The sequence below is a fragment of the Lobosporangium transversale genome, assembly GCF_002105155.1.
Source record: "Lobosporangium transversale strain NRRL 3116 chromosome Unknown BCR41scaffold_17, whole genome shotgun sequence".
Classification (NCBI taxonomy): domain Eukaryota; kingdom Fungi; phylum Mortierellomycota; class Mortierellomycetes; order Mortierellales; family Mortierellaceae; genus Lobosporangium; species Lobosporangium transversale.
The window spans coordinates 682,078-703,536 of record NW_019028995.1 but is presented as its reverse complement, the minus strand read 5'-3'; the positions used below and the strand labels follow the sequence as shown (position 1 = coordinate 703,536).

Here is a 21,459-nt window from a genome sequence, read left to right as displayed (position 1 = left end):
TGTCCCCCCTTAAGAAATGCATGTAATTGCCCAAAAAAAAAAAAGAAAGAAAGTACATGTCATGTTGATCCTAGGATTTTTCGCTCTATAGCCATACCATGGTAATATCTATTTATTTATTTATTTATTTTGAGAAAACTATTCACTTGAGCTGTGTAGACACGCCCACCATTTCTTATGAGATTCCATGTAGTAGGTTTGCCTGATCGATTTCTATTAAATGTAGTTAAGAAGAGGTTTTTTTTTTTCAATAAAAGTATACATATACCAACATCTCTCATCCTTAAATCGCTTAATAAAGCTCAATGATGCGTATGTATTATGGTTATTACTATTATAATTACTAAGAAGTTTGTCTTGTTGCTTGTTGAGCTTACCTCGCAAATCAAGTTTGTTCTCTTTTTTTTCTGAACACCCCTTAAAAAGTCTTTTTGCTGTTAAACAAATCATTCAAGGGTCGTTGCACGCTACTTTTTTTTTTTTTTTTTTTTGCCACTCTACAATTTATTCTACCATCTTTTAAAAAAAAAAAAAAAAAGTCATTCACCATGTCAGTAGAAATGCAACAGAGGATCTGTATAGGTCCCAAAGGTAGACACAGAAGAAGAATAAGCAATAATAATAAAAAAGATAAATAAAAGTAATATTTTAAAAAGCACCTCAACTCATATTGTTTTTTAGTATCACAGAACTCAGAGAATCCTATCAGCATACTCCTCCCAAATCCTAGTTCCGGTAATTCATCTCATAGATCATCGCACTGAACTGCCAAAGAAAAGGAGAAGGGAGAGATCAATATAATTGATCAGTTTATTTAACTCTTTTTTTTTTTTTTTTCTGTTAAAAAAAAAAAAAAAAATCCTGGACTAAATAGGGCTTCCATCTCGATACATCATTCAAGAAGGTCGGCTCTTTGAAATGCAAGTAGTTGATACGGAAGGCTTACGGTCATGGTTTGTTGGAGATACAGTTCAATCAGGTACCTTTTTTTAATAATTTTATTTTATCGCGCAAAATGCTTAATAAATATGAGTATAAAGATTAAATAAAAATAAAAATCACCATTTTGTTTAATGTATTTGTGTATAAATATTAGATGGATCATTATACATTACCACACCAATCGACCCTGTCTTCATGTTCATCCCCATTCTAGATATAATGCGTCAAAAAACCATTGATTCGGAAGGTCGATTTTTGACCATTGATACCATTTTTGAAAGCGATCAGTATACTTCTTTAAGACACCTTTCACAACTTCACAAAATTGAGCTCTCTCTGGCTTTGGTCTGTGAAGTACGCGGATCAAGCATAATGAAGACATTTAGATTAGATGATGATAAGACTATGAAATGGTTGAAACAGAAAGTAGAATTAATAGTCAACAAGTTTGAATCTGTCCCTGCCTTGGTCGAATCAATTGCCTATACAGAATCATTGCCTGAAGTTTGCAGAAAAGGTTAGGATGTGATGGAGCCTAGGAGGGCCGACTTTCCTCTTTTTTTAACCTTATAGCCTTGACGCGGCAAGGCCATGCCTTTTAAGTTAGCGGACTAAATTTTTTTTTATCTCGACGTATTCTTTTCTGTAATTAGAGGCTATTGTACAGTCTGCCCTGAGACTTGTATCCGCATACTTGTCAGACAGCTGGGACGCCAAATTAGCTGCTGAATATCAGTAAGTAACAAGTATAAATCATTCAAAGACAACGATAGGAGTGATCTGAATGATCCGACGCTATCTCTATAGTTGCATTGCAATGCATTGCGCTAGGTACCATCTCACTCAATAACTCATAATTAATCTTAAACGTAAAAAAACCGTGCTCCTATAGATTTCCTGAACTTGATAAAATGCAGAGTAGGACTCAGCTACTATCGATTTCCGACTTTGGCAAGCGATCTGGAATGGATTTAGATGAAGACTTTAAAGCAGACAAGGAGATAAAAAAGCCGAAAATGTCTGTTGGACAGAAAAAATTGGCCAAGGCTAGCGCAGGAATGAAACCCATCTCCAGTTTCTTTGCCAAGAAAACCGCGTAGAGCATTTATAAAATAGATTCCCATTGTTCGTGGCGAGGGGTTTGCTGACTTGCTAGTTTGGTTTCGTCTGTGTACAATACAAATGCTGTCGAGTTTTTATTGCAATGAATCAACTAAATGTTCATATCATGATGATGAATGACGGAACTTTTAGGAAATGTCAAACAAACTACCTCGTGATTATAGGATTGATACAATGGAACACGGATAGGCTATGGGTCATGTTGATCGGCCTTTAGTCTCTTGTTTGACTGGTCATCGTTCTCTGACGCTGATATTCTTCGTGAAGGCTTTAGCGCATTTGTATTTGCATTTGGGTCGGCATCAGCTTTGGCGTTAGTGTCGACCGTTTGCTCATTCTCATGAACGCTATTCATACTAGCCTCTATCATGCTATAATCTCTTTGACTTGCTTTATGACTTCCGTTAAAGCTCTCCTGGGCGCTCACGAATGATCGATCACTATCATTGCCCGCAACAGCATCGGTAGTCCCAGTATCCGATTCGGCATCGCCTGCGGTCTTTTTCAAACGGCTTCCCTCCTGGACTGAAAGATCCTCTGAACCATTTTCACACTCTCCCTCGCTATCTGTATCCATGCCAGTGTCTCGAACCATACCCTCCTGAGAGAAGAATCCAATGCCCGATCCGTTGTAGTTTTTGTCCATGGATTGCATGCTATAGTCGCGATCTGTCTCTTGCAAATACTCATGTGGCTTGAGCTCTGGCGATTCTACAGGTTCTTGTTGCTCATCTTCTTCAGGTAAATCCGGAATATTCTGACTAAAGGGAGTAGGCTGCGAATAGCCAATCCGTACTCCGCGCTGCATTGCTCTATCAGCCCTCTCTGTCATAACACGCGAAAATAGTTGGTTAACTTGAGGCATAGGTTCTGTCCTCGCTTCTGATGGCATTGTTCCTGCATCATCCTATTTTTACACAGAAAAAAGCAAAAAAAAAAAAAAAAAAAAAAAAAGTAAATAAATAAGCATTTTTGATGAATTTCCTTCTAGATCACAAGTCTGTGATTCCTAACAAGGGTCGTTTATATTACCTCCATTGTCATCCAAACATGGTTGAGCGCCTCATCCACAGTAAGTCTATCATCGGTACTTTGTGCCAGCAATCCTTGAACCAAATCAACTGCTTCGTCGCTGACTTCGTCCCAGTATGGCGAGGGGAACGTATACATACTTTGTAAGACTTGAACCCTTAGCTTTGGTGGGGCTAGGTCATCTACGGGCAGGAAAAAAAAAATCTTATCAGTTACTATGCTTTATGAACCAAAACATCGCAACTTAATATATTATTACATACCACTGAATGGAGGGAAGCCACACAAGCAGATGTAGAGAACTACACCCAGGCTCCACATATCGACTCCCTTGCCATACTCCCCATTTCTGATGACTTCAGGGGCCACTGAGTAAAAGATAAATAGTAAACAAGAAAAAAAAAAAAAAAAAAATCAATTTTTGATACCATTGATGACTAATTATCCAGAACAGACCATAACAGAGGCCAAATGTTTGTCGAGAGCCAAGTAGGTACCATAGCTGGGAGTGCCGCAGACAGTGTTGAAGAAAACCCGTTCCCCAATCATCTTGGCAAGACCGAAATCAGAAATCTTGACAATCATAGCCTCCTTGTCCATCACAAGGATATTCTCTGGCTTCAGATCACGATGAACAACACCTCGATCGTGCAAATATTTCACCCCCTCGAGAACCTGCCGGAATATATGTCGGGTTTCGCTCTCTGTGAACTTTTGTTTATCGATGATCTGATCAAACAACTCTCCATCGGGTGCACTATAAAACATTAACCATACAAGTAGAAGCCATAGTTTGAGAATTGGCCCTATATCCTTGGTCTGCATTGGTATAACCTACTTTTTGTAAGAAAAACCTCTATCATCAAACGTACAGCTCTGTCACTACATAATAAAAGGCTGGCTCGTTGAAGACCTGACAAACTCTCAAAAGATTTTTCTAAGGTAAAAAAAAAAAAAAGATTCCAAGACAAAACGTTAGCCATCAGTATCTGGTAGGCGATATGGTACAATAAATTATTAAAATCATTTTCCTTTCATCTCTCGTATATATGCCATACATGGTCAATACTCATGAGGATTCCGATTTCCCTTTCCAAGCTAGCTTCCACTTTGGCGTTGAAACTCTCATTCTTTTTAACGATCTTGACAGCATAGACAACTCCTGATTTTCTGTTTGTTGCCTTGAAGACCGTTGCGAAATTTCCTGAGCCTAATTGAGGTCCGCGCTCATATTGACTATCAAATGTCTATGAAACATTATTACAAAAAAGGGGAGGAGAAAAAAAATAAACAATTAGTCATTAGACGAAATGTGGAGTTGGAGTAGAGTTATTGGTGTTTATGAATGATCTCTTTGTTTCTCTATTTTTTTTTTTCTTTCTCTTACTAGGTCATCTGCTGGTTCTCCTTCGATAAAAATGAAGCGGCTCCGATCTTTAGAATTGCGCATTTCATGCAGATAATTGACCTTGTCTTTATGTTTGAGTTGCACTCTTCTATTGACCCCGACTTTTACTCCATTAATAAATGTTCCATTGGAACTAATGTGAATTCGATAGTGTCCAACGGAAAAATCAAGGCATCGAGTTTTAGTGGTCTTTTTCATCTTTCGAGTCTCTCGCTCAATCTTCAGAGTTTTGAAGAATAAAGAAATATATAAATGTATTTACCTGAAATCTTTCAAAAAAACGCGTTCGACAGGTCTCTTCAACGCTGGATCGTGGACCATCTCCTTATAAATAAGGAAATGACGACCACTGACCAAAGGACTACCGGGAATACTGAAAGAGATATATATACATATGTGGTTGCCAGAGTGTAATTGGATTTGGAGCATTAGAGTATCAGAACACCGTTAACGAGAATAGCCAGGTTGAAGAGAAAGCAAAGCGAAATTGTGTTTCATCCCCACATTAGGAATGTAAATGAATGGTACTCATTTCTTTTTCCCACTCTTCCACGAGAGAATGTGATTCCATTCCGATAATACCTACACAAAGTCGCAGTCGTGTCGACGGCCAAAGACATATCCTCCTACACCAGACTCGCCGTCATTCCCTTCTTTGGTGAACTGGATGATGTGCTTTGTGCCATCTTTTTCGTACTCAAATGAACCCCAGCATCGCGGTTTCTCTTGTTTCACAGGTAATGAGCTTGTGTTGAGAGCCTTTGTTGAGGCTGTAGCTGGATGGGATCCTGATTCCGACATGGATGTAGCAGAGGATGTGAAAGAATGAGAATCTGAACTGGGTTTATACCGAGAGTTGCAGGGCCAGCTCAAGAAAAAAATAAAAAGTTGGAACCGAACTGAATCAGACTAAGAAAAATAAAAAATAAAAAGATTTCGACAGTTGAAGAATTAAATAAATAACTATTGGTCAAAGGACTGGAGCTATTTTGTAAGGGCCATGGAGCGAAAAATAATAATAATAATAATAATAATAATAAAGCGCGTTGTGTATTTTGTGTGTTTTGTCTGGTAAACTATCCCTCTTTTCTATGCTGATTGTGTAAGGTTGCATGAAGTTTTGTTTTGGTGGCAAATGAGGGTCATTCTTCCTTGATGTTGTGTATATGCATGAATAGTATACATGTCCATTTCAAGTCCTTGATACTCCTCATTTCATAGAAACTCCATTATATGTGTACATCCTTCATGCCATCCATATCAAGCCAATATTATCCTGTGCACTAGCAACTAGATTGAACGTTACCGAAGCTCCACTGTTCACCATCCACTATATAAAGTACAACAAGTTTACATTAACAACATTACTTCTGCCTCCTCCCTTTCTCCTCTACTTTTTTTCTCCCGCTTTTCCTCCCCCTGCCTTCGATCACATCGTCACATCATGCTACCCAAGTCGTGGCGGCTATTTTAGTTTGGCTGTCCCAACCACAAAGTCTCAATTGAGTTTGCTCTGGTGGCAAACCAAACAAACTCTCTCCTATTTTATTCACACAAAGTTTATCGTAACGGGAGGACCTTACTGTGACGAACTAAAGTTCATCACGCTGCTGAAATGGGCATGCTACAGGAACTGGGACAATCAACACAGCAGATCGAGATGGTTAAAAATATTCAGAACACAGTCATGTTGTCCCTGAAAAAAAAAAATGCATCCAATCTAAATGGATGTGTTTTGCCACCACATCATAAAGTGTAGATAGGAACTTTCTTTCTTCCCCCTACTACACCCCGGTAAATACGCCTGTCACGAAAAGGGAGGTTAGTGGATGTTGCGTAGCTTTAAGGAATTTGAAGGGGCACTGCCTGTCGAGATCATCCGAATAACGACAACTACATCAACTCTTGCATAGGCGATAAAAACAATCGTTACTCAATTGCGCTAAACGCAATCTGCACTAAGGTTGCAGCCTATGTGTTCAGACTCAGTCGGAATACTTTCAACGGGATGTTTCTGTGGACACAAAGAAAGATGCTGAATATTGCTTCCCTACTGGTTCAAGTATCAATTGCTGTGCTGCATTTCTTTTGCTCTCACAGAAAAAGTGGCTGCGCATTGCAATTGTTGTCTCTAGAAACCACGAGAACCTAGAAGAAACATTTTTCCAAAGGACTGCTTCGGTGGCAAAGCATTTTTTTTTTCCTTCTTGTAAAAGAGATGCCTCCACCAGAAGCATGGGATCCTCCTCCTCTTCTCTTTTCTTTTTTTTTCACAATCTTAAAACAGTTCATCGATCTCTGCCCCTTTTGATTGATCCTTGTTCTGCTTAAAAAAAAAAAAAAAAAAAAAATTCAAAACAGTTTTCTTTTTTTTTTTTTTTGCTAATTATTCAACAATCATGGATTCCGATTGGTGCCTCTTCTGCGAAAAACATGTCATGGATCTCGGCGCTGTATACTGCTCCAAAGAATGTTCACGAATGGACAAACTCATGTCAGTTGCCAACAAGCCTTCGATTCAGCCTTCGATCTCTTCGTTGTCGTCCTCATCGTTGTCCTTCAAACGCTTTGCTCAATCATCAATGACTGTTACTTATCCCTCCATGTATCGGTCCTCGACATTGGTGCCCACCTCTATGTCGAGCCGTGGTGGCATCAGCAAGACTGGATACACACCTGTCCCTGCCCCAGCAGTAGCAACTACTGCCAACCGTTGCCTACCTCATAATCGCAGTGGTCGTCGTCAACCCTTGGCTCTTCACGATCTATAATGGCTTCAGCAATTGCTGTAAGCTTTTTCATGTCCTTTTGCCTTCCTCACTCCCAATCTTATGATGTTATAAAAAAAAGAAGAAAAATTAAGAAAAAACGTGTACACCCTCGATCTGCCAGAATAAGCTTTCTTTGTTCTTTTATGAGCCATCGTGAATCGTACACTGCCTTTCTCCCCCTTTGAAAGGAGCCTTGCCGAACCCACCCAAGCTATGGTCGTACCGATCCAGTTATTCTGGACGCCGGCCACTTGTCGTCAAGTAAAACATTTCCCCTCTACTCTTTCGTCCGCCTTACTTTTTAAATAAGAAATAAAGATAAAGGATTTTTTATTTATAAACTTGTCATGTCCTCACGCATTGGCCATGTCAGCTGCCATTTCATTTGTACATGTATTTTGTCAAAGTTTGTGCTGTGCTCCAAGAAAGAAAGCTCATTAGACCCGACAAAGTGGAGGATGCCATTATTATTCTTATAGATTTTGATCAAGAGATCACTTTAGGAATCATACCCTTTTACTAACATTATTCATTTTCTACAGGGACGTTGCTTGTAAACCTACATCCATTGATCCGTATTGGATTAATCTAGGCTCGTTCCCATCCCTCTTCACTTTATAAAGGTGACAGGAAATTCCATTTCCTTTTTGAGTCACCTAAAGTGAAGGGGCTGGGAAAAAATCTTCGCTTATTAGCTGGTAGCTCAAAAAGGAAATAAATAATGCACTTGAGGGAATATTCTTCCGTATATGCAAGGGACAGAACTAGTGGCTGTATTTTTTATAAGTATTTATACTTATAAAAAATTCATGCACAATAATAATTTTTTTTTTTTTTTTTTTTTTTTTTTAATATCGCGTTCCACCTCCAATCCCCTTCACAGTCTGAGTCCTGAGCTCAAGGTGAATATTCTATTCACAATTGCTGCATGCCATAGTTTTCTAGCAAAAAAAATAAAAAATAAAAAAAGTCTTTGTTTATTTTTGTAACATATTGTGATATTGTTTCATAAACCTGAATGGGCTTGACTTCTTAACCTCACTTAATCGCTTCCCTTCCGCTTCTCTTTCGCACTTCTCTTTCTCGCTTCCCTTCCGCTTCTCTTTCTCGCTTCTCGGCTTACCTCTCTCAAACACTTATCTCTTCACTTCCTACACTCCACCCCTCTACAAACAACTTACGATGAATCCTAGCAACACTCCTTCGCTGGTCGACCATAGGAGTTACATTGGCTTGTGCGTTTTACGTCGCCCGAATCGGTAACATCAATTACCGGTTGGACCTTTATAAACGACGACATTTTAACGGAACTCGCCAATCTCCTTATCAATTTAAATAAGGACATCGATAGTGCGTGCCAGCCTGAAATGCAACCGCAGCTCCAAAAGAAGGAGTCCCATATTGGCCGGAATGGCCGTGTTCAAAAACCACGGCCTACCGCAAAGCCAAAGATCGCGTTCCATAATATGACCTCTTTTGACTTCTCCAAACGTGGAAACCCCAATGGCAGCTAACATAGTGTCATCTGTCCCAATTGATTGTTGAAACATTTTAGTTTGTAATAAAGCGTACTAAATCTCAGAAATCTATCAGGAAAAAGCTTAAAAAAAAAAAATTAAAAAATTAAAAAGTTAAAAAATTAAGCATAGCAATCGCGATCCTTCTTTGAGTCTAATCTCAAACCGTTTCTGTGCCTGGAATGCGTGCCTCATTCCTCAATAAAAGGGAAAGTTGTTGCATATTTCAATATGCAATAATAATGGTCCGACTAAAAAACTGATCGATAAAAAATAAAAATAGCGGTAGAAACCAGTGGCAATAATGCGTCACACTAAGACGCGACAAATCGCTGACATGCGAAACCATGTTGTATTATTACAGATAGATATGTAGCTATCTGATACAAGTCTCTCTACCAGAAATGAATAAAATAATCCATGGGTGTGGTGTGTGGACCCACGTCTTATTCTCACTTACTTTTTGACAGTCTACTATCTATCCTAAATATTTTTCAGCGACAACGCACTGGATTGTGGAGTAAATGATGACCTGTGGCCAATTTTCACTTCACTCTTTTTGTGCTTCAAGGGAAGAGTCCGTTTAACATCCACCCAGTTGCAAGAAAATTTGTCAATAGTCTGGCTAGTGACAGCCAAGAAACAACATTGTTTTTTGATCTTTTGATGTCGGATCTTCCTACTAAAACTGAAGCAGAGTTCAGCAAGCGTCGGATTGTTCCCCCACAAATAGGGAAGATGAGTTGGGCTTAGACTGTCGTGATACAAATAGGTTTATTGCAAGAGGAAGTGAAGTAGTTTACAGCCAAAACAACTCATGCAGGACAAAAGAAAGTTGGCTCCGAACCGCTTGTTTGGCAAACTCCAAAACAAGCTCTGATATTAAGTAACCGTTATCTTTAATAAAACGCCTGTATCCCATGAAAGGGGCAAACATGAGAGAAGTCCATGTCCGCAAAACACAGATTTTTTATATTAATAAAAAAAAAAAGAAAACTAACGAGTTAGTCGAACTCTCCTAAAATCATCCATGCTTGGCCTCAGGTGCGGTCATTTTTTTTTAGTTCGCTTAATATGGCGCTTTGCATTCTCTTCATCTCAGCTGTGCAGATCACAAGTAGACATGGCAAAGCACATTAGGCAAAAATAACATTAAAAAAATTAAAAAAATAAAAAATAAAAAGTACAGATATCAGAAAGCTTGTTCTCTGTTGTTCTCAACTGAATCGAATTGATATCAACTAACTTACAGATACCCTCTTCTAGTGCTCTTAGACGAGATGCAGTTTCACTACCACACTTGCTGGGGGTTTCAGAACGCCCTGGTGGAGCCACGCGGGGTGCCAAGTCCATTCCATCTAATATACGCTTCTGTTTTCGCGACAGGAGCTCATCCGAACAGGGGGTGACAGAGCGACTTGCCCAGGGTTGGACTGTGAACTGTAGCTCTTCTGAGGTGAGATCTGGCGAGACAGCTTCCGTGATGTGATCTAACTGAGGAGAAAATGGGTCTGGAGGAGAAGAGGATGTCTTGCTAGGATCTGGGGGAGGAGAGGATATCTCACTGGGATCTGGTAGAACAGAGGATGCCTCGCTGGAATACGTTGGATTAAGGAGTTTTGTGGATATGACGATCGGGTTCGAGTCGAGATAATGGTGGTTCCGGCTCTGGTGGTCAGGCAGTAACGCAAACGAGGCGTTTTTTGGACCTTTTTTTTTCTTCGTCAACATTTCTTCAATCATCGTATGGCACGCATGGCATTTGTGGACATGCCGAGAAAACCCTGGTTGCCCAATTTCATCACATCCTTCCCCGGGCGGTTTGAACATGCCATTGTCTGTCAGTGTAGCAATGTAGACGATGCACAGCTTGTTGCCAAAAAGTGGTTTGATGTAAATGTTGGCGGTTGCAGAGGAAGAATGGCTTTCTTTACCATCGTAAGAAGGAGGGGCTGCTCCATGCGTGATAGCCGTGATAGCCGTGATAGCCGTGATAGCCTTGAGTTTTTTTTGTTTAGCTTTAGGCATCCCAAAACTTGATGTGGATGAGAAGGTGAGAGAGTGAATTTCTTTCATGTTGGCCTTTTTTAAATTTTAAATTTTAATTTCTAGACTCTTTCAAATACAAATGGTTTACTTTACAAAATTCTTATAGTTGAAAGGATTAGCCTTCTGGTTAAAAAAGTTGCGTGCGTATACCCAACTTTTTTACACCAGTAGTTTTGAGAAAAGCGGTACGTACCCAACACTCTTACACCACTTTAGTCCGTCGGTTGATTTTTTTGCACGTCCACTAATATCTTTATGTGAACTTTTTTTTTATATTATTCTCTTGACCAGTTAACTTGGCCAGCAAAAATCGAAACTTTGTCATCGGCTCCAGAAGAGAAATATGGGGCCCAGGCTAGAAACAGAAAAAAAAAATTTTTTTTCTTAGAAACCATTTCGCATGTTGTAACAGTATATAGCCTTAAGCCTATAAAAAGGCTTGTTTTAATATTTATAATAAAATCACCTTTTGTCTTCACTACCTATTACACATGTCTTCCACTAACAACATCGTTTCTTCTTCCTCTGCAGTTAGCACTAGCAGGAAACGTACTCGTGACGAAGTAGAGAGCACTCCCAACGTTAACGAGGTGTCATCGAGTACTCAATCCGATCCAAACGAGTACCGTGGCAGGCTAGTGCCTTTCAAACCAGTGTCCACGGAAAACCTGTTAAGTGTATATAGTAAACTTTTCCTGGATCCGTACCAGTGTTCAATCCGCGGGCGGTCTGACCCTTTGCCAGCCGAGTATCAGGACGGGGATGAAGTCTATCCTCGAGAATGGTTGGTACTCGAGGGTCAAGAGGCAAGGACACCCAAGGGCCACGTGCTAAAGCGTGAAGGCTTCACGCTATTCCGTCTGCATGAGCCATCGTTGTTCAAGCAGTTGGAGAAGCTCAAGCTTCGGCTGGTCTCGGAGGAGGATTGGGAGACCGCCAAAAAAGCAAGGGCTACTCTGCAACAACAACATAGAGTGGCTGAGGCGCCTGTGGTTGCAAGCACCACAGAGTCAATGCAGGAGTTGGCAGCTAGGGGTCTGCGCAAGGTTTTCACTGAGCTGACCGCTGTTGGCGTGGAAGCGCCTCATAGTAAACGCTTGGAGGAAAGGGCAGCTCTATGGATAGAGCTATATAAGACGGTTGTGCCAGCCAAGCATCCTGTCGATCAAGAGGAGACTGCTAGCGAGCCAAACAGTTCTCCTCGTCATAGTAAGAGAGCTCGAACATCCGTAGAGCCATCTACAAAATAGTATTTTTTTTCATCGACATTAATAAAAGTGCAATTTGACAGAGTTAGAGGTCACACTCAGGCACCAGAGTTTTGAAGCATAAAAAAATATATTTGTGGTATCGATCGACTGAAACAACTCACTACTTGAATTGAATCAGGTTTGGCACATGAATTTTTCCACCTTACGCTCAGTGGAAGAAGAGGCTTTCAAAAGATCGGCCTTGCTTTCAGTGTCAATGGCTCAACTCTGAAGATAAAATAAAGCTAAGCTACAAGTATTTAAGTAAATGCAACCAGTGTAAAGTCTGTATGTATAAATGGTTAATGAGAGATGCCTGTCCCTTTAATATTACAGACAATGTTAATAGAGCACAAGGTATCCTTTCCATAACCTAAACCCCACTACTCCTGTGGACAAGATAAAGGAGAGTCCAGCTGGCGTAAGCAATATAAGAGGTCCAACGAAAACCCAGCTACCCGAGTATGTCCGCAATATGGACCATCCGGCGCAGTATACCGTGTATGGTATTGCTAAGCAACATGGCGACCTCGAAATCGAGTTATAACCAATTTCCGCTGAGAAATAAAATCCTTAATTATTATTTATTATTTTTTTATATACTATAAAATGTAATTATTTTATGACAATGGGGGACTCATGTAGTGCGTGTAAAGGTGCTGAAGGCTGAAGGTTTGAGCCTAGTGACGAATGCAAGCTTGGGAAAGGATCACTCACAAACTCGTCTATTGCTGTAAGCTTTAATGACTAGAAAAAAGAGAGGACTTCAGTAGAGTTGAATTAGGTCGTTGGACATGTAATCGGAAAATGAGGAAAAGAGGTGCATTGGGTGAGAACGTTAGGTGTCTGCTGGAAACATGACTGAAGGTATAAAGCGCATTAACTGAAGCGTTAGCCGAGATGTTAAAAAAAGAGTGTACCATATCAAAAAAAAAAAAAAAAAAAAGGTGTAAAAAAAGGTGTAAAAAAAGGCGTAAAAAGGCGTAGGTGTAAAAAAAGGCGTAGGTGTAAAAAAAGGTGTAAAAAAAAGGTGCAACAAAAAAAGGGGTGAAGCTGAGAGTGTTAGAAGCACATCGTTTTTATTAAAAAAAAAAAAAAAAAAAAAAAAAAAAAAAACAATAATGTGTAAACAACACGCATTCGCAAGATCATACACGCATTCAAACATGGATTGACGAGTGTCGTATAAACTGGGGGCACCTTCATCTGACCTATTGGACCCATAGCTAAGTTTAACGCCAAGGTTTTTTATCTTTGTATGAGTGGGCTTTCCTCGGCCCTGTCTCTTCGCAACCATCGGAGTGAGTCGCACGATGGATCCCGCGGACGAATTCTACCCTCAAGTGTGAATGCTACGACCACTCTGTCCAGACCCACAGGTCACTGAAGGACCATCTCCTTAAGTGTCCAATGGTCAGCAAACTCGTGTTCCCGCGGCCGTGTTCGTGGTGCAAGGAGCCGATGAAGATGACAGAGAAAGCGAAGAAACAAAACTCCTTGAAAGACGTTGCGGCTCTTGCGAGCCACTCCCTCAAATGCGAATCATGGCCGGTTAGCGTGTCTCAGGAGGACTGGCGTTTATTTGAGATGGAGCTTATCGACAACGTGAAGCATGTTGCTAGTGCTGAATTTGCCAAGAATATGTTTATGTCAATATCGATAAAGTTAATGGACGGCGAGAAGCTGTTTGGTTTTGCGCTTGCTCCCCGAGCCTATATACTTAAGAAAGAAGGGAAGTCGCCTTGGTGAGCCCTTTGAACCATCAACAAGAAAGGACACTGGAGGACGCGGACTTGGAGATGGCTCTGAAGCCTCAGCCTTACGGTCGGCTGGTGAAGCTGGAGGAGTACGAGCTGGCGAAGGATAACGACTAGTTTTGGCACATGCCGTTCTTAGGTAACAGCGAGCAGGTGGCAAGGAAGTTGCAGAGCTGTCTGATCCAGTCTGGTAACGACGTTATCATGTGTCTTAAGGTGGAGGTGTACAGCCGTCTTCAGTCCGAGGACCCCCATGCCGATGCATTCGTGGCTTTTCCAGGTAGCAAGGTGGTCAAGGTCGCCAGTCAGTTGTTCAATCGTACCAGCCAGCTGATGATTGGAACAACCGCATGGAGTGCTCTAGTGACGATGGGAGTTGTGCTGACGAGTGGCAAAGTTATTGTGGGGCCACATAACATCGTTTTCAATCCTCACAGTGAGTCGCACATATGGCTCAAGAAGGTAGTGAGGAATACCTGTACAACAATGTGGAGCGTCAGACGCGGTCCAACTTTGACGAAGAGGCCACGTACGGCAAGCACGCTGCCGTACATCCTCAGTTTAAATCGCCCTTCACCAGTCCAGTGCTGTTGGCGACTTTGTGGCATTTCAAGCATCAGCAGAAGGGATGGTCAGGCCTCAAGCTTGCTGCCTATATTTTCTACGAACTCTACAGTGACAAGGGCGTTGTGCTGAAGAAGCAGGTGGAGGATTACTTGGCCCTGATTCCGCATGCCAAGCAAGGTAATGGCGGGATTTACAAAAATCTGGAGCAATTGGTCAAAGTCATGAAGGCGGAAGAGACAAGGCCTGTCTCGGCGGAGGTTGATAAAAAGCTGAGCGGTCTTGCAGACAAAATACAAACAGAACTGACTCGTATCAACACCGGTACTATCACAGTCAACGTTGAGGCGCAGCTAAAGAGAATACTACAACCGTGAAAGACGTATGAGTAATTTTATCATCATCAACGCGGAGTCCTTTACATTTTTTTTCATATCAGATTATGTCTCCCTCCCGCCATGCTTCTATATTATCTTTCTGCGATTTTTATTAAATGACGACAAAGACGATATTTATACAATAAATAAGACTAAATGGGTGAAGATAAAAGAACCATTATGAAAAAGAAGGAACCTAGTCTACACTGAATTATATACAATAGAATGGTATTACAATAAACTACAATGTGATGAACATGATTAGGACAATAGATTGCAATATGATACAGACAATAATAAATTACAAAATGATACAGTAGAAGTGGTACTTGAGATGATACAGGCTGGGACGACAAAAGTGCGAAGGTTCTCACAAGGCTTATGCTGATGAGGATGATATTGGAGCAAAGAATAAGAGCAGAGAAAGGACCAGAAATGAGAACATAATTGGAGCTGGAGACAGGGCAGGGGACGAGGTATAAATGCGGGAGGATTGATCCTTGCTCCTGTACAGAGTAAGCTTCTATGTGAAGCTACTGTCTGGATTCAAAGAAAATGGACCTCCATGACGGGGACATTGCACTATTCCCTAAATGCCTCATCTAGGTCAGAGAAGTCGTATTCATCATCTGCTATCACATCTAAATCTGGGCTATCGTATCCATCTGTCTGCATGTTTTCAGGGAAACAGGAGGTAATATACGACTCCACCTGTTGATCTTCTATCGCAAGGCTTGCGAGAACAGTCGCCATGTCTTCGGTACTATTTCGTTCGGAAATGTGCTTAACAATGTTTTGGAAGCGTCCTGCTACCAGCTTTTCAAAGCCTTCGCAATACAAATCTGTGGTAATCGGAATATGGCTGCTGCCCAGACAGGAACCTCTGCCAAGAATATTATAGTCACGAAGATGAGCTACAATTCTTATGATATCTTCATCGACAGAAACTGGTGAGTGTCGAGTACTGTTGGGAATCATGTTGTACTGTGACTCGAGCACCGACTTGAGCTTCGAAAACAGACGAATGTTGGTAGATATTGAATTGGCCAATGTCTCCCAGGACATATTGCTTTCCTTCGCTGCATGAATGACTTTTGTCAGCAGGTTATTGTGCTCTTGGTACAAATCCGCAGGGATCCACCCATTCTCCTTGCCCTTCGTATTTATCAGCAAGGAGGACAAAATAGCCTTCCTCCGTTGTGCAGACCAGCCGTAGTGGATCCCATATGTCAAACGCAAGAGCTCGCCTGCATAGTTTTTCATTCCTCCAGCTTGAAACATGACGGTTATCGTTCCCAGCACATCTTGGATGCGTCCGATGTCCCCAGCCTTTATGGCTGCACCCAATTCGATATAAACAAGAGCATCCCTGATAAACAAAGCCGCGTTTGCATTCGCACTGCCGCTTTCCTCGGCGATCTGATGTGCGTTGCGCAACCACTTTTGTATGACAGCGTCGACCCCTTCGCAAACTTTGCCTAAAATATTGTCCGACTTGCCATAGTTCTCTAGCCTGCACTCATAAGCCTGCATGTCGCTGATATTTAGCCCAAACTCAACTTCCCATAGCCGTCTTACCATTGCATCGAAAGTATGCCTTATCAGTTCGTCTGCGGCGTGAAAGTTGGATGTATCACGGCCAAGTCGCTTTCGCCCCAGCATGGATATAATAAAACCCAGAGACCCTGGTGATGAAAAGGACCCATAATGAGTACGAAGGATTGTACCACAGAGAACCATTTGGAGGTGAAAGAGCTGTATCACAGGAATCGCCCATTGCATTCGATCGAAACTTGTTCTATCTTCTCTGCGTAGTTCTTGCAAGGATGCTATTCTGGATATGGTAAGCTGATCCCCCGCAACTATAACTTTTGTATAGTCGGTGAACCACTCTTCAGGCAGCTGAAGCGTGTCTCTCATTATTGTCTCAAGGATCTCAATGTTGCCTGATATAGTTGATTGATCGATCTTCAACGCAGGCAACGGGTATGTTTTTGTCTCCTTTACTTCAAGGGGCTCTATTGAAGGGGCATCCATCGAGCAGCCGTAGGTGGTGAAATGCCGCTGAAGAACGTCGATCAAATGGAACCGAGTGACATCTCTACGGCATTATCAGAACGATTAGCTAAAAAAAAAAAAAAAAAAAAAAAAAAGGTAGACTGATTATGCACTTCAGTCGTGTTTTTGTGTCTGTGCCTCACCTTGAGTGCAATTGCCTTGGAATAAGGGTGCAAATGGAGATGGGAAGTACATCTTGATCTTGATCTGGCCCAATATCCTCGCCGAGCACGATGGTCGCGGTGGTCCCATTATCGAAGGAGTCTAAGTTATTGCTGCGCTGGTCATATTTCCGATTGGCCATATTAATGTTATCATACAGCAAGTACCATGGGCGCTTCCTAACTTGGGAACGAACCTCCTGAAGAGAATTCCTTGTTAACGATCTGAGGGCTGTGCAGATCGTCATATGTGACACCGATAGACCACTCACAGCGAGCAAATTTATCACACGCTTTGGACATCCCGAGGCATGCAGATGAAGTCCCATCATCATTTGCAAGTAGTTCGACTTCTGGGAACAGAGTTTCACCAACATGCTAACGATAGTGACACGAATTGCTGGTGCTTTTTCAATGGAGTAAGGGTTGACCGATGTCAAATTGGAGATGATTTTGAAGAGCAGGGGTGCTGATTCCAACTTCTTATTTAAATTTAATGAAAATTCCTGGACCACCTTGGGGGACAAATTCTTGGCTGGAAGCCTCAGGTCATCGGCCTTGGTGAGCTCCTCGAGTTCACGTTTTGCGCCATCAACGACAATGTCTGCTGCAGCCCGACCGAGATCGTCGTATGCCTTATTATGAGCCTTTTCGGATTCCAATTGCGATTTCCACGTCTCGACTATGGAAGCAGGACCGCTATTAGCATAAAATCTCCTGACGCTTCCTTGGACGACCCTATGGCGCGATTCAAATACATCTGATAGGAATTGACGTAACGATATTTTTTTTTCCTCTACCAGCACTTTAAAAATATCGACCAAGTAATCATCATTGGAAGGATAGATGGAGGGAGTTTCGCCGATAATTTCCAGCTCCTCCTGCTGTTCCGATGTAGGCGTTGGGGTTTCTCCTTCTTCCAATGCTTTCCACATCTGGCGCATTGTGCTAGAGATGAGGGGCATGAAGAGATATGTGGAGGATAGACGTGAGATTTGAGGACACATTGACATTTGACACTAACATTGGTTCCGTTTTAGCAATAGTATACATACATGTTTCTCAGCGGCTCAGGAACCGATGGGGTAGCCTGGTTAGGTGTGCGATAGCTCTTAGGAAGCTTGATAGGTTTGAAATTACGAAATTTGATAGAATCCATCGTAAGTTGTTTGTAGAGGGGTGGAGTGTAGGAAGTGAAGAGATAAGTGTTTGAGAGAGGTAAGCCGAGAAGCGAGAAAGAGAAGCGGAAGGGAAGCGAGAAAGAGAAGTGCGAAAGAGAAGCGGAAGGGAAGCGATTAAGTGAGGTTAAGAAGTCAAGCCCATTCAGGTTTATGAAACAATATCACAATATGTTACAAAAATAAACAAAGACTTTTTTTATTTTTTATTTTTTTTGCTAGAAAACTATGGCATGCAGCAATTGTGAATAGAATATTCACCTTGAGCTCAGGACTCAGACTGTGAAGGGGATTGGAGGTGGAACGCGATATTAAAAAAAAAAAAAAAAAAAAAAAAAAAATTATTATTGTGCATGAATTTTTTATAAGTATAAATACTTATAAAAAATACAGCCACTAGTTCTGTCCCTTGCATATACGGAAGAATATTCCCTCAAGTGCATTATTTATTTCCTTTTTGAGCTACCAGCTAATAAGCGAAGATTTTTTCCCAGCCCCTTCACTTTAGGTGACTCAAAAAGGAAATGGAATTTCCTGTCACCTTTATAAAGTGAAGAGGGATGGGAACGAGCCTAGGATTAATCTATTTGGCAGCCCATACCAAATATAGTAATTTTTGCCTCTATTTGGCTGCCTACTTCTGGGGCTGCCACTTAACTTCGCACTCTTGGGTGGCAGCTGGGCTGCCAAATACATTGCTTTTTTTTTTTTTTTTTTTTTTTTTTTTTGATAACAGGGTCATAACATCAGTGGTAAAACAAGCAGCGTTCTGTGGATACATTGCCTTGCATAGCTAATTCCGCCGGAGGTACTAAGGGCAGCGGCGATGACATCTTCACAAAACAGCCTTCAATGTACACGGTTAGAGAATGATTTATTGAAGACGTCTAGGTAGCAGGTGAGACGCGTTTGCTCCGAGCGAAAACCTCTCATAGGCAATGATCTCCAAATGGCACCTCCAAAACTGTATGAGCGACCTACTTTAAATTAATAAAACTCCCGTCTTCTACGTCATAGTTATGTGTAGTCTTGTCTCATTTAGAAAACTAATGACTTTTTTTTTTTTTTTTCAAGTATGAAAAAAAAAAAAAAAAAAATAGTTAGAGGCCAAATAACGCTGGGTAGGCTGCCAAGTAAATAATGAATGTTATTTGGCAACTGGGCTGCCAAAGAGGAATTAAGGAAAAATGCACCCCCCCGTCAGAATAAAATTTTGACCCCCGGTTGAGAATTCCCTTGACCCCCCCGTCAACATTTCTCTTTCCGGAATTCTCATCCCCCCGTCAACATTCTGGAGCTGATTTTCAAAAAAAAAAAAAAAAAAAAAAGAGTACTACATCCTATGATTTCCACACAACTAGTACAGTATTTTAATCTTAACCTCTATTAATTGTAAAGATGGTTTAGGATCGCCAAGCGTTGACGCTGAATAATAATGCAATGTTTTTTTGTCTTTTTCTTTTAAGACTATGTTGGACGCATGTGGTGTATGTTAAGTTGCCGAGGGTTCTGAACCTGATGAATACGAATCTAGGAAGAGATCATTCATCAAGGAACTGATCCACTGATCTACTGTCATGCTTTGATGGCAAGATACAAAGTAAGAGAGGATCAATGGTGTCGAACTAAATAGCTAGTTAGATCTAGGTATAACCAAGAACAGAAAATCTTCTCTTAAAAACAGCTTCAAAATGTTGACGGGGGGGTAAGGATTCCCACAATTAAGATGGTTGACGGGGGGGTAAAGATTTACATTTTGAAAATCTTTACGGGGGGTGTACCGGAATTCTGACGGGGGGACAGGGGTAAGAATTCCGAAAAAATGAATGTTGACGGGTCAAGGGAATTCTCAACCGGGGCTCAGAATTTTATTCTGACGGGGGGGTGCATTTTTCCTTAATTCGCCAAAGAGAGTCTTGAAAGTTGACTACATTTGGCAATGGGCTGCCAAATAGATTAATCCATCCGTATTTTCATTAAAATAAAATAAAATAAAATCCTGCATGTGCTTCACTCGTTGCTCTGTAGAATGGCGCACGCTTCTGCCTCGGTCGCACGCCTCGATCCTTCTCCTTGGCGATGGTTTTTCTACAGTGCGACTTCCAAATCAATTCCGTAGCCTGCTCAAGGTAGTCAACGAACTTGTGAATCACTTCACACGCAATAGATCGCACTATAGAAACACAGAGGACGACATTCGTTGATCAAACTAAGCGGTGTAATACCTCTGTTGAGATCGCTTTTTTTATCTTCAATAACGAGGACCTGTATAAGCTTTACAAAATGAAAGTGCCGGGACTCGAACCCGGTTCTCAGGCTTGGAAGGCCGGAATGATACCCATATACTACACTTTCTTGATTTGTTAGCCATGACGTGGAAAGATCTGTCAATGATCCCAAAGATTGACAGAAAATGAACAAAATGATAATAAAAAGTTGGACGAAGTGCCAAAAGATAAATTCATAAATGGACAAAGTGCCAATCGTCAGGGCACCCCCCTGTCTAGCCCAGGGGCCGGGTTCGAGTCCTGGTTAAGGCACATAAAGTGAAGCAAACATGTGCCAGGTCAGGGATTTGCTTGAGTTTTTATACTTTCTCTCCGAGACAGCCTAGTGTTCTCCGCTAAGGCTAAGATCGTGGGTGCACTACCCTAAGTCGCCTGGCTGGCCACATGTCTTAGGTTTATATTCCACCCCCCAGCCGAACCAGCGGTACATCTGGCAGCACATCCCCCCATCCACCCACTTGACTAGGACAGCGATGATCACAAAGTTTGACGGAGTCCAAAGTAGAAATTTCAGACCAATCCCGCAAGATTTGGGTCCACATGCCAGTGGATTTGATCGAATAGAAAAAAATTAAAAGTCGTCCTTAGCTAGAGTCGGCACGCCAGCCTCCGCGGCTTTTCACGGGCGCAACAGGCCACATCGGAAGGATGGACTTCGAGTACCGATCACGGTGTACATTGGTAGAGAAAAACATGGATACGAATTGGCTCTTCACAGCCATCCCGTGCGAACTTTGAGAGTTTCGCTTGTTTCATAGTTGAGGGCGATATCATTACTTTAGAGTGAGATTATGAAATAAAATTCCTCACCTCTGTGGGTTCTTGTTAACAGGAAAAAAAAAAAAAAAAAAAAAGAAAAAAAATAAATGGACAAAGTGCCAAAGCGAGCTATGGGATATCAACATAACGGAGCATAATGACATGTACTGCCATGCAAAGTTCAACGGTGTACCAGCGGAAGATGACTTAAGGCAGATCCTTAAGT

The 21,459-nt window shown here is 41.4% G+C and overlaps 7 protein-coding genes and 1 non-coding gene across 8 annotated transcripts; 4 read left to right on the top strand and 4 right to left on the bottom strand.

The window, feature by feature from the left end:
- The first annotated feature begins 505 nt into the window (after positions 1–505).
- BCR41DRAFT_421979 (ribonuclease H2, subunit B) lies at positions 506–2,224 on the top strand. The gene is made up of 6 exons (XM_022030092.1): positions 506–591; positions 682–735; positions 875–979; positions 1,097–1,459; positions 1,596–1,677; positions 1,835–2,224. The coding sequence occupies exons 1-6, from the start codon at positions 549–551 to the stop codon at positions 2,040–2,042; spliced, it is 855 nt and encodes a 284-aa protein (XP_021881753.1). The 5' UTR covers positions 506–548; the 3' UTR covers positions 2,043–2,224.
- BCR41DRAFT_353224 (kinase-like domain-containing protein) lies at positions 2,122–5,502 on the bottom strand. The gene is made up of 9 exons (XM_022024102.1): positions 5,091–5,502; positions 4,767–4,877; positions 4,484–4,637; positions 4,155–4,343; positions 3,969–4,033; positions 3,594–3,853; positions 3,360–3,464; positions 3,097–3,278; positions 2,122–2,971 (listed from the first exon to the last, which is right to left on the bottom strand). The coding sequence occupies exons 1-9, from the start codon at positions 5,303–5,305 to the stop codon at positions 2,255–2,257; spliced, it is 1,998 nt and encodes a 665-aa protein (XP_021881752.1). The 5' UTR covers positions 5,306–5,502; the 3' UTR covers positions 2,122–2,254.
- A 1,363-nt stretch (positions 5,503–6,865) lies between these two features.
- On the top strand, positions 6,866–7,616 carry BCR41DRAFT_353223 (hypothetical protein). Its single transcript, XM_022024101.1, has one exon. The coding sequence runs from the start codon at positions 6,904–6,906 to the stop codon at positions 7,273–7,275; it is 372 nt and encodes a 123-aa protein (XP_021881751.1). The 5' UTR covers positions 6,866–6,903; the 3' UTR covers positions 7,276–7,616.
- Positions 7,617–9,736: 2,120 nt separating this feature from the next.
- BCR41DRAFT_353222 (hypothetical protein) lies at positions 9,737–10,931 on the bottom strand. Its single transcript, XM_022024100.1, has 2 exons — positions 10,043–10,931; positions 9,737–9,894 (listed from the first exon to the last, which is right to left on the bottom strand). The coding sequence occupies exons 1-2, from the start codon at positions 10,866–10,868 to the stop codon at positions 9,833–9,835; spliced, it is 888 nt and encodes a 295-aa protein (XP_021881750.1). The 5' UTR covers positions 10,869–10,931; the 3' UTR covers positions 9,737–9,832.
- A 201-nt stretch (positions 10,932–11,132) lies between these two features.
- BCR41DRAFT_386364 (hypothetical protein) lies at positions 11,133–12,122 on the top strand. Its single transcript, XM_022027783.1, has 2 exons — positions 11,133–11,243; positions 11,335–12,122. Coding segments are annotated over exons 1-2 (759 nt in total). The 5' UTR covers positions 11,133–11,241; the 3' UTR covers positions 12,092–12,122.
- A 1,781-nt stretch (positions 12,123–13,903) lies between these two features.
- On the top strand, positions 13,904–14,789 carry BCR41DRAFT_405645 (hypothetical protein). Its single transcript, XM_022029384.1, has one exon. The coding sequence runs from the start codon at positions 13,975–13,977 to the stop codon at positions 14,542–14,544; it is 570 nt and encodes a 189-aa protein (XP_021881748.1). The 5' UTR covers positions 13,904–13,974; the 3' UTR covers positions 14,545–14,789.
- Positions 14,790–14,891: 102 nt separating this feature from the next.
- On the bottom strand, positions 14,892–17,956 carry BCR41DRAFT_322369 (hypothetical protein). The gene is made up of 3 exons (XM_022021469.1): positions 16,991–17,956; positions 15,490–16,890; positions 14,892–15,129 (listed from the first exon to the last, which is right to left on the bottom strand). Exons 1-3 carry the CDS (start codon positions 17,950–17,952, stop codon positions 15,051–15,053), a joined length of 2,442 nt encoding a protein of 813 aa, XP_021881747.1. The 5' UTR covers positions 17,953–17,956; the 3' UTR covers positions 14,892–15,050.
- Positions 17,957–20,470: 2,514 nt separating this feature from the next.
- Positions 20,471–20,541, bottom strand: BCR41DRAFT_t66. Its single transcript has one exon. It is a non-coding gene; the product is annotated as a tRNA-Gly (tRNA).
- Between the last annotated feature and the right edge of the window lie 918 nt (positions 20,542–21,459).

What these genes read in the sequence shown, in the direction of transcription:
- BCR41DRAFT_353222 (XM_022024100.1), bottom strand. Translation starts at nt 10,868, where the DNA reads ATGAAAGAAATTCACTCTCTCACCTTCTCATCCACATCAAGTTTTGGG. An exon ending in AGCACTAGAAGAGGGTATCT is followed by an intron (nt 9,895 to 10,042) that starts GTAAGTTAGTTG and finishes TGATCTGCACAG; the next exon opens with CTGAGATGAAGAGAATGCAA.
- BCR41DRAFT_353223 (XM_022024101.1), top strand. Translation starts at nt 6,904, where the DNA reads ATGGATTCCGATTGGTGCCTCTTCTGCGAAAAACATGTCATGGATCTC.
- BCR41DRAFT_405645 (XM_022029384.1), top strand. Translation starts at nt 13,975, where the DNA reads ATGCCGTTCTTAGGTAACAGCGAGCAGGTGGCAAGGAAGTTGCAGAGC.
- BCR41DRAFT_322369 (XM_022021469.1), bottom strand. Translation starts at nt 17,952, where the DNA reads ATGCGCCAGATGTGGAAAGCATTGGAAGAAGGAGAAACCCCAACGCCT. An exon ending in CCAAGGCAATTGCACTCAAG is followed by an intron (nt 16,891 to 16,990) that starts GTGAGGCACAGA and finishes ATAATGCCGTAG; the next exon opens with AGATGTCACTCGGTTCCATT. An exon ending in GATCAACAGGTGGAGTCGTA is followed by an intron (nt 15,130 to 15,489) that starts TATTACCTCCTG and finishes CGTCCCAGCCTG; the next exon opens with TATCATCTCAAGTACCACTT.
- BCR41DRAFT_421979 (XM_022030092.1), top strand. Translation starts at nt 549, where the DNA reads ATGTCAGTAGAAATGCAACAGAGGATCTGTATAGGTCCCAAAG. An exon ending in TGGAGATACAGTTCAATCAG is followed by an intron (nt 980 to 1,096) that starts GTACCTTTTTTT and finishes TATAAATATTAG; the next exon opens with ATGGATCATTATACATTACC. An exon ending in AAATTAGCTGCTGAATATCA is followed by an intron (nt 1,678 to 1,834) that starts GTAAGTAACAAG and finishes GTGCTCCTATAG; the next exon opens with ATTTCCTGAACTTGATAAAA.
- BCR41DRAFT_353224 (XM_022024102.1), bottom strand. Translation starts at nt 5,305, where the DNA reads ATGTCGGAATCAGGATCCCATCCAGCTACAGCCTCAACAAAGGCTCTC. An exon ending in GTTTTTTTGAAAGATTTCAG is followed by an intron (nt 4,638 to 4,766) that starts GTAAATACATTT and finishes AATTCACATTAG; the next exon opens with TTCCAATGGAACATTTATTA. An exon ending in TGGCTTCCCTCCATTCAGTG is followed by an intron (nt 3,279 to 3,359) that starts GTATGTAATAAT and finishes TCCTGCCCGTAG; the next exon opens with ATGACCTAGCCCCACCAAAG.